The following is an 11,108-nucleotide window of genomic DNA, read 5'->3' as shown; positions in this document are numbered from 1 at the left end:
GGCTCTGGTCCACTTTAAAGGCGCCAGTGATAAAAAAACAAACAACAACAACACATTAATATATATATATATATATATATATATATATATACTGTATGAAAGGAAAATGACAAATCATCTGATAAAACTTTACTTTATTTACAGGATGATATCATTATACAGTATAAGGCAGAGAAAAATACAGTGCAACTTTCAAAAGCCACCCCAAAAATATTTGCTTTTATATAAATATCCCTTTTCAGATATCTTAAAATCTTTCCTAACTATTCTACAACATATTTAAAATAAATCACTTTCAGTAAAAAGGAGTCTTATTCTTTATGTTCAGAGTTAAAGGGTTCGTTCACCCCAAAATGAAAAACATGTCATTAATGACTCACACTCATGTCATTCCAAGCCCGTAAGACTTCCGTTCATCTTCGGAACACAGTTTAAGCAGTTTAAGATATTTTAGATTAAGTCCGAGGGTTTTCTGTCCCTCCACTGAGAATGTGTATGGTATACTGTCCTTGTCCAGAAAGGAAATAAAGATATCATCAAAGTAGTCCATGTGACATCAGTGGGTTAGTTAGAATGTTTTGAAGCATCAAATATACATTTTGGTTCAAAAATAACAAAAACTACAACTTTACTCTACAACTACTACAACACTGTATTCTCTTCCAGTTCTGCGTTCACGAGTCCGCAGAGACGCTGATGATGTCACCAGTGTCACTACGGACAGAACCAGAAGCCAATACAATGTTTATTAAAGTAATAGTTTTTGTAATTTTTGGACCAAAATGTATTTTGAATGCTTCAAAACATTCTAACTAACCTACTGATGTCACATGGACTACTTTGATGATGTCTTAATTTTATTTTGGATAAGGACAGTATTCCGTACATAAATTTTCAATGGATGGACAGAAAGCTCGTGGACTAAATCTAGAATATCTTAAACTGTGTTCTGAAGTTGAACTGAGGTCTTAATGGCTTGGAACGAGGTTGAGTCATTAATGACATAATTTTCATTTTTGGGTGAACTAACCCTTTAAGAAAATTCCATTAAAACTAGCAGTGTCTGTCAATGATGTTTTGATGATCCCGGAATCACAGAATACTTGACCAGAAAGTATCTGGAGTGGTGAAAGGCCAAACCTCAGCCTTGTCATTTCACACATGTGTTGAACAGCATCGAGAAAAACTTCAGGATGGCATCTCTGGTTAAGGAAAAGAGAATGTAAGGCCTTTTAAAAGATTTCTAACAGACTCAATATTCTAAAGCAGCCAGGTCCATGATTACTTCTGTCATTTACCAGATCTGCTTATTGCAAAATAATTAATTTATAACAGAATACAAATAAATAAATAAACAAATAAAAACTACACATTTGTCAATGTCAATCTGTTAATATCTAATGCTGTGCAATTCCAGACTAACCTTGCGAAAGGAATGTAAGACAGGCTATACCTATAGAGAAAAAAAATGTTAGTAGATAAAATTTATTTCAGTACAATAATAGACACTGAACGCTGTGCTACTGGTTTAAAATATACTTAAATTCTAATATTTACTGCAAAGTGTCAATGGAAACTTACCATGCAAATGCAAGGACTTGCAAAATGACAAACAGCAAAGTGAGTGCAAAGATCTTCCACTGTGGTACAGAGATTAGTGTTAATAAAAAGTTAAAATTATACTGTATTTGAATCAGAGTTTGATTCATATTATTAAGAAATATACAATCAGATGGATGAGAACTCACCCAAAAAGCTGCACAGAGTGTGAGGACCAGACATGTCTATAGACAAAAAAATAAAAGATGAGAATAGATACTGTATCTGTAATCAGAATCTGTGTTTCTTGTAAATGGCAGATATCTAAAGGCTACACATAAACTAAAATAATATTTTTTTTCTAGTGCATCTGATTTGTTTTTGAGAAAATGGCTATTTAAAAAAAAAACTTTCAAAATGAGATGTAGCCTATATCCAAATTAAACAGGATGTTTAATATGAAAACACAATGCAGCATTATTAACATTATTATTATTATCACCATAGTCCCCTCTTGGTGTCATTGTCTAAAAAAAGTTAGTTGTTTCAGGTGTAAAAACTTTAAATGTGCACAGATGAAATGTTTAAAATAAAACCAAGAACATGCATTAAAAAGCAAAAGTAAAAAAAAAAAAAAAGAAAAAAAGATACATTTTGATTTCTTCTTTACTTTTGTAAACAAAACCACTACAAATATTGTGCAAAAACAAAGACTCTTCTAGCATGTCTGCATTATTTTCACAATTAGATTATCTTGTTTTTATATGAGAAAGAAAAAAAAAGAACTCACTATCATAACAGTAGTAGCAAAGGCTCTGGTCTTGTCACACATGCGTTTCAGCTGTTTTAATGGTCCCATCAAAAACATTGTGCTGTGAGGGTGGATTCAAATGAAACAGAAAACTCAGTAATGTCTCAAAGAGAAAATTCAAATAAAATAATACAAAGTTAGTACAACTTATTATAGCTTGGTGACCGACCTTACTAAGGAGCATATGTTGCCAAATGTGTAAAACACAATGAAGAGAATCAATCCTATTTTGGGAATAAATAGGCAACATACTCCCTGATAAAAGAAAGAAAGGAAGAAAAGGCTAGTTATTAATATAATGGTACACAAAGTTATACCAAATAAAACTAGTTTCTTTCCTAAACTTATCACTCAAAATACTTGGATGTACACAGCAAAATGGCATTTCAACGTAATACGCATTCCTGAGAGCAGGTCAAACCGGTGACACAGCTCTGCTTCTAAACATATTTCTCCAACTCATCGCCTATCCCCTCTCAACATTAAAAGGAAGTTACCTGTGTGTAAAATATAATCAAAATAAAGTTGATTAAAGTTTAAGTCACTGACCAGGATCGAGCACACAACACCGATGACCATACAGGCGAGGAATCCTTTCAGGCGCGGACCCCATCCCAGCGTGGACGCTTCATTCGCCGCCTTGAGTGAATAGAACAGACAACTGAGATTTAGGCTGCTACATGGTGTTTTACTAGGCTACAACTAATTTATTTAAGTTTAAATAGCTATAACATTTCTTAATGAAGATTTATAGCAGAGCAGCACAGTTCTTTACCTGCAGTATATTTCTGTTGTCATTGTTTCCATCACGACCACCCAGAACCGCTCTGAGTTTGTCCATGACTAAACATTCAATTCTATGTATTAACTGAATCAATTAACTAGAAATCCCAGATAATGTGTTGTTGTCACATCGTCCAGCTGGCACTCACTTGACATCACTCTTCTTAATGACATCCACTCTGCTCACCTTTGGCGTCTGGGCTGCCTTCAATGAACATTATCTCATTTTGCTCAAGCACGCCACCTACCTTCTGAAGTGCACTAAAAGTCGCTTAGCCTTAGTGTACTGTAGCCTATAGTCAGTGGTTTTCGTGTGATCAGAACACTTATTGAGAGACAATTTCTTTCATTCGTCAATTCATGTATTCTCTTATTTCTTTCATTCCATCCATCCATCTATCTAGATCTATAACATAACTAGTTGGGTGAATTTGAACTATGCAAAAAGAGAAATATATGGAAAAAATATGTGAATACCAGCACGTCAAATACAGCAATTACTATAAACAAAGTCACTGCACACTGAAAAAAAAAATGTTTTTAGAAAATGTATTTATCAAGTCAAATTAAATTATTCAATAAATGTATGTGATAAAATAGTATAATGTCAAGATTCTCTTACAATGGTCAATACTGCTTTTTTTTCTCCCTTGTCTTTTCCAAAGAATAGAATGGAACAAACACAAAAGACTAAGAAATAAACAAACACAAAAGACTAAGAAATAAACAAACACAAAAGACTAACTGAGAAATTGTAATGGCTGTCAAGAATTGTTAAAGCAGTATGGTGTCGTTTAAAGCCCTTTGAAGCTGCACTGAAACTCTCATTTGGACCTTGAACCATTTGGTTCCCAATGAAGTCCATTATATGGAGAAAATCCTGGAATGTTTTCAACAAAAAGCTTAATTTCTTTTCGTAATGGACATGAAAGACATGGACATCTTGGATGACATGGGGGTGAGTAAATTATCAGCAAAAGGTTTTTTATAAAGTGAACTACTCCTTTAAGAAAACACAAAAGTATCATTTTTTGATGACTGGGAAGTGACTTCCTAGGGGCATTAAAACATAAATATTTCAGCTTGTAGATCAAATAGTACCATTAAAAACAATATGATTAAAATATGATATTCCCTTGAGTAACAACATATAAAATACTGACAAGGCACACAAAGACAATACTTAAATTTCCAGAAATGTGTCAAACAGAAAATTATGTAATGCCAACAAATAGTCTACATAATGAATCAAGAATAATAAATACATCATATTGACTTAATCTAAACTTGTATAGAAAATAATCAAGTTTGAAGTTGTCATCTCTCATCTGCTCTTCAGAAAGACAAAGCTAATATTTAGTTGGAATGCCTCGATTTTTACTATCTCTTACTCTCTGTCTCCATATTTTTCTTTGGTCTGAGGCCAAAATGAATTGGGATGCAGCGTTGAACGTGTAAGGACTCATAACATCTCGTCTTCAGACTCTACTTCTTTGTCCCTTGGTTTCAAAAGCCCCATTTCCATGGGTGGCATCCTCCGCAGTCTGGCACGCACAGCACTGGAGGGAGAACAATGAAGGTAAACGAAAAGGAATTCAATAAATCTAACATACAGAAAGGAAATTCCATTAAAAAATATGCTTTCATAAGCAATATAGATTAAATACACTACAAAAATTTGGGGTCAGTATGTTTTTTATGCTCACCAAGGCTGCATTTATTCCATAAAAAATACTGAAAAAACAGTAATGCTGTGAAAAATTATTACAATTTAAAATAACTGTTTTCTATTTTAATACATTAAAAAAAAGTAATTTATTTCAATGATGGCAAAGATTATTTTTTAGCAGCCATTCATCCAAGCTTCAGTGTCAAATGATTCTTTTGAAAATAATTAAAATAAAATAATTAAAGTACTGACCCTAATCTTTTAAAAAGGCATTTAATGCTCCTTTAGATCTAATTTAGGTTTGTGTATTTCATGTTTGAATGAATAGAATATGTTGTGCTCACCATAGAACAGACCAGTACACTACAGCTACAGTGAACAATGCAAACGCGAGGTGCCAACAGTAGCATAATGTGACAAACATAACATTTCCATGGTCTGTCTGATCCCATTTCACTTGACTGGGCGAATACAGTACGAAGCCAATCTAGAAAAATACATGAAAAAAAGAGTTAAAGAGTGTCAAAATGAGAGTCAAAATGACTTAAATGCACACAGATTATGTATGCACTTACACAAATACACATAGGTACACACACTGACCTGCCAAAACCAGCTGCCCTGCAGTACAGTGAGAGTGGCTCTGAACAGTTCTAGTAGAATATTCCCCCTGTGGAAAACCTCCAGAAGGCAGATGAAAGCTTGTCCAAAGATGGCATAAAGGAGAAGAGTGTGCACATGGACATCAAGCAGGTCTCTACCATGGAGATGATAAAGGAACAGAAATCCTGCAAGAGGCAGACATGTACTTTCAATTGTGTTGCAATATCACAAAAATTGAAAATGAGGATTTTCAAGAGTAAAAAAGAGTGCTCAATTTAGGTAAAAAAAAAAAAAAAAATCACACATTCTCTAACATTAAAAATGCATTTACAAAACACTCTTTCACATGAAATCAGTATGGTGAAAATGAAGAACATACCCTCATTAAAGAAAGCAAGACCCAACAGCATTCGGTCTAAAGCCAAAGGGGCGATGTCAGTGCTGTGGACAGTGAGAGATATGGCCCCTGCGATGGCAAAGAACAGGTACATGGTGGTGTGCTGCCAGTTCATCAGCTGCTCCCAGTGCTGAGTGGAAGAATCGTACAGTTGAAACTTGGGCCCACCTGCTAGAAGCTGCTCTGCTAACATACCTATGTAAATGGAAGAAGAAAAACAAATATGATAAGCAGCAATTACAGGGCCAAGCACCACAGAGCGGGCATCAGACCAACATCAGACCAGACCGTGATTTTAAGCAAAATGGTTGAAAGCCCATAAATACAATGACTTGTAATGTGACCTATGGCTTATTACTTTTAACCAATAGGTGGCACTGACACCAAATTGATCTGGTGTGGTCAATGTTGGGATTTTTTTTTTTTTTTTGTGTGAGATTTTTGGTCAAACGGCTCAGAAGTTACAAGCAAATTTTTTTTTTCCATATTTTGTGACCACTAGATGGCACTGTTTCAAAACTGAGAGATAGTCCCACGTCCATTTTGACGTTCTCATTGTCAAATTCGCTCGCACGTTATTCAAGAACAGTTTGACAAATCAACTTGATATCCACTTTTTTGTCACCGTGGTCTGAAGATGATCTGAGCCAATTTTGATTTGATTTTAGAATTGGGCGAACCGTCAAGCCTGACGTTGTCATACTCAAGATTCTAGTCAGAATGTGAGTCTGATACATAGACAGTAAAAGAAATGGACCAAAGATTTCCACGGATAAAAGTGAAGCCAATTGACCTATGGCTACGCTACCACTCACTTGGACAAACAGTCAACATTCGGGACAGGCGCTATATGGCAGCTGTCAGGAGACAGTTCACAGGAGGCAATTGGTGATTTTTGAGACAGAAAGATTATATATCATCTCAAAGTCACCTAAAGGGCATTAACTATGCTTTGGAGGGTTATATTATTAATTTTATTGTTTAGAAGGTCGATGAAAAGCTTCAGCTCCAGGCAAAAATGTACATGTCACAGTGTAAACGTGATAAACAGCATATCGTTGCCATCACCATTTTGTGCTACAGTATTTAAATGAATCATTGAGCACAACATTCTTAAAGGGGCTCTAACCGATATCGGGTGAAAAACCCCCCCCAAAAAACAAATACATTTTTTTGGCTGAATCTAAGGTGCTTTATTTTTCAATAACGCTTTTTTTTTTTCAATAACGAAACCTCACATTATATTGACGAAAAGCATGGCAGCAACTCACCAATAATAGAAAATGATAAAATGACAGCTCCTTCTATGATTTCTATGCGGCGTTGTGTAGCTCGAGATGCAAGTCTTCCCGCACCAGCACTTTTGTTCCTGCGGGTGGTGTACAAAAAGGTCTGCTTTGCGGCCCACCACAGACCAGTGATCAGGAAGAAACTTCCAGGCAATGCATGGCCTTTAAAACTTCCCATGATTTCCTGGAAATAAGAATAACGATTTTATTTATTGATAATTAATAAATAAAAACTACAAAACCAAATTACCTCATAATAATAACAATTCTACTTCATATCAAAATGTACAGTGCCAATTAAAGGAAAAGACAATGTTTACTGGATTTCTTTAGTAGATTGTGTGTGTGTGTGTGTGTGTGTGTGGGTCTGTGTGTGTCTGTTATATGTGTTTATGGTTTTTACATATTTTGAAAACCTTGACAAATTAATTATTGTGAATAGACAGGCAGAACACAATTCTCGGTAAACTAGGCAACTTTGCAAGAAGACAAAATAAGAGAGTCCGAGAGACGCGCTTTTTCATACTCGGGACTGACATATCAATACAAGATCTCACATCACTTTCGGCACTGATTTTGTGGTATCACTTTACAATATGGTTTCATTAGTTAATGTATTACCTAACATAAACTAACAAAACATTTGTTTAATGTTAGTTAAAAATACAGCTGTTCATTGTTTGTTCATGTTTGTTCACAGTGCATTAACTAATGATAACAATCACAACTTTCTAACTTTAATAATGCATTAGTAAATGTTCAAATTAACATTATTTTAGATTAATAAATGCTGTAAATCTTGCTCATTCTTTACTAAAGTGGGCTAGTTAACTAATGAATCCTTATTGTAAAGTATTACCGATTTTGTTACTCCATATTTATTGCCTTCCTGAACAATCAGTTCAACACACTTTATATTTAGCAATGAGTTATATTAAACAGCAATGTGAAGATAGATGTTTTAAGTTTAATCAGAAACACTGTTAATCTTGGAAGTATAAAACTACAAAAAAATGACTCCTGTGTCATTCCCCATCCACATGAAGGATAAAAGTTGATTTGTACTTGACTGAACTTTAATTTTGTCTTTAACATTTAACTTTAAAGATCAATAATATCAGCTATTTTTATTCTTATCAGTGAACGTAATCAAAGCAGTACATAAAGAAATTATACGAATAGCATGTTCCTCCTTTTCTCTTATTGAGGATGATTTCTAGGTATTATTTAATCAACAGGCTGATCAGTACTTGTCCTCAATGTCAATCAGGTCCAATGACAATCGTCATCACTGCCATAATCAGATGTGTGAGTGTCTAATCAGAGCGTGTCCAGTAGACCAAGACCTTTTATAGGGATAAAAAATTGCATGTGAAAAGGACGCTATAACAACAGCTGCAATAAAGCAGACACAGCAAGCTCATAATGATCAAGCTCAAAATGGGGGGAAATAAATCACAGTGATTGTAATGAGTTTGAGATAAAATCATATTACATAGACTTTATGAATCTGTAATACATATTTCAAACGAGGGTTTCAAATGTTGTTCTTAAAATTACATTTCTGTCATCATTTTCTCACCCCCATGTTGTTCCAAAACAATTCTACTTTTGAGAGTGTGGTAGGGTGAGAATTTTTTTTCTTTTTTTTTCTATTTTGCTATACGACAATGAAAATAAAGGCAATGAGTAGCATCTCTGCAGCTTTGATCTGAACACACTGTTTTTCGGGATGCTCTGCTGTTACCATAGAGACAAACTAAAGCTTTGAGAGTCTCTCCAGTGAAGAGGCCCGATGCTTTCATGCATTAAATAACTAACTTACATAAGGACGACATTATTTGGAATTGTACATAAAAAACAAAGTCTATTTTGTCTGAACCAAAAAATAATAATAATAGTACAAAAAGAAACCGCAGTGCTCTTTTAGGTTACACGCACAAATATGGCATAATAGCTAATCCAGCAGGTTTCACGAAATGATGGCAAAAACAAATGACGTTAGGCTTTTTAAAATAGTTTAAAATCTTACATGAAAAACGATTCAGCCTACACCGTAATGGCTTTAACAACTTAAACTGTTGTTTATTGGATAAAGATCTCTGCGATGCCACTTTAATTTGACTAAAGAGAAAAATCCTTGTGGGTCCGTTATTTTTTAAGAATCAAAAGTGGAAATAATAACTTCATTTAGGCACAGTAAGGGGTCTGAAATATGATTTAAGAGTTCTTACCTTATCGTTTGACCAAATAGGATAGCTGCTAGTCTTGGAAAAAAAATAAGAAGGAACCTCACAGTCGATGTTTATCGAGTGTCTGCATTTGATGCTGTAGCTGCTAACAGTTCACGAAAAATGTTCAGACACCCTCACACGGTTAATTTTACTACCTCTTGACCATCATCATTTTTTCCATCAGGAATTCACGTATCAACTTCTTTTCCACTTTTCCAGCTGTTTCGCAACCAGATTTGTAGGGTTGATCTTTTTCAGAGCGTCTTACTAAGGGAACCTCCCATTCCATCAATGATTCGTTCGTGAAGCCACTAAACGTCATTGTTTTTGAATTTGATTGGTTAGTTGACATGTCAATCAACAGTTGGTCTCTTTTCCACGTGTGCATTTTTTCTCTGACCGAAGCAGTCTAGACTCCACTAGGCTACAATACAAGGAAATGTGAGTCAAGTGGTTTAAGAAACTAAAAGCAGGCTAGTTGTTAAAAATGTAAGTGTATGTTTTGCTATTTTTTTTTACATATTTTGAAAACCTTGACAAATCAATTTTTGTGAATAGACAGACAGACCACAATTCTCGGTAAACTATAGGCAACTTTTTGCTACAAAAGTTGAATAATATTTTGCCGAGATACTGTTTTTAATTTAGTTTTTAAATATTATAATTATTTTTTATTTATAATTGTACAGTAGGGCGGGACATGTAGCCTACGTGCACAAAGGCACGGTCCCTCCTGACAACGGAGAGAAGAACATTTCATCTATCTAACAGTATATTCATTATTTATTTCACAGTTTATAACGTGCACTCACTTACATAGAAATTGAATCCAACTAAATAACAGCCTACAAAATCTATAATCTTTTTTGTAAAAACAAAGTAATGACACCTACAAAACAATAATGTCAAAATAACAGCACTATATAAAAAAGTTGCAACAATGTAGGCTTGGTAATTCTATTTGTGTAAATTCTTAAATTCAATTTTAAATATTTAATTCAAAGTATGGTTCTACAAACAACATATTCTGCATCTTTGGTGCTTATATTTACATTTCTGGTCATCAAAAACATCACAATACATTGGTCAGAGTCTAAAACTCCCTGCCTTTGAATTTGCCATGTTAGGGTAATGCAGATGTGCATTTTGTGCAATACACAAAAGTTGAAAGATGAAATAAGTGAAAACAAAAAGGTCATAAATTTAGCATGCACAGTTTTAAATAGCCAAATGTCCTCATGACACTAGGAAAATAAGCAAGACAGACAGAAAACGAGGGTAAGGAATGCATAGAGCTGAGGCTCTTGAGAGTCATATAAAGATGCACATCCATTACACTCATATGTGTGCAAGTAACAGACCATATAATCATGCAGGATTGCTACACACTTGCCTGTACTTAATTTAAGTCTTTAACCCATGCCTCCACCCAGAGATGATGGTCCAGCCCGTTCTTATCCCAAGGCGTCATATACTGACGGTTTTGCCAATGCGTATACATCCAACGCGCATGGCACCCTTTAGCGTCAATATGAGACGCAGATATATATATGCGCCAGAAGGCGCCTCCTAGTGGTCTAACCCTAACCCTACCTCAGACCTAAACCTACACATACTCCTTGCATGTTATTTTGACACTAAAGGGTGCCATGTGCATTGGATGTCTACGCATTGGCAAAAGCAGTATATGATGCCTTGGGATGAGAATGCGTTGATGGTCGTGGTTTGTTTTTATTTAGATATAAACACACTAAATTAGTGCCCAGGGTCACTGGAAGCAGAC

The 11,108-nt window shown here is 34.8% G+C and overlaps 2 protein-coding genes across 2 annotated transcripts; both read right to left on the bottom strand.

Annotated features, from left to right (window-relative positions):
* Positions 1-117: 117 nt before the first annotated feature.
* On the bottom strand, positions 118-3,390 carry sft2d2a (SFT2 domain containing 2a). The gene is made up of 8 exons (XM_039647767.2): positions 3,126-3,390; positions 2,900-2,989; positions 2,520-2,605; positions 2,330-2,411; positions 1,749-1,784; positions 1,582-1,640; positions 1,424-1,453; positions 118-1,202 (listed from the first exon to the last, which is right to left on the bottom strand). Exons 1-8 carry the CDS (start codon positions 3,189-3,191, stop codon positions 1,151-1,153), a joined length of 501 nt encoding a protein of 166 aa, XP_039503701.2. The 5' UTR covers positions 3,192-3,390; the 3' UTR covers positions 118-1,150.
* A 278-nt stretch (positions 3,391-3,668) lies between these two features.
* On the bottom strand, positions 3,669-9,597 carry tmem45a (transmembrane protein 45a). The gene is made up of 6 exons (XM_039647694.2): positions 9,326-9,597; positions 7,074-7,275; positions 5,785-5,997; positions 5,406-5,590; positions 5,147-5,289; positions 3,669-4,692 (listed from the first exon to the last, which is right to left on the bottom strand). Exons 2-6 carry the CDS (start codon positions 7,267-7,269, stop codon positions 4,596-4,598), a joined length of 834 nt encoding a protein of 277 aa, XP_039503628.2. The 5' UTR covers positions 7,270-7,275; positions 9,326-9,597; the 3' UTR covers positions 3,669-4,595.
* Positions 9,598-11,108: the final 1,511 nt, after the last annotated feature.

Source organism: Pimephales promelas, chromosome 8, assembly GCF_988280905.1.
Source record: "Pimephales promelas chromosome 8, fPimPro1.hap1.1, whole genome shotgun sequence".
NCBI lineage: Eukaryota > Metazoa > Chordata > Actinopteri > Cypriniformes > Leuciscidae > Pimephales > Pimephales promelas.
This window is presented reverse-complemented; position numbering and strand designations above follow the sequence as displayed.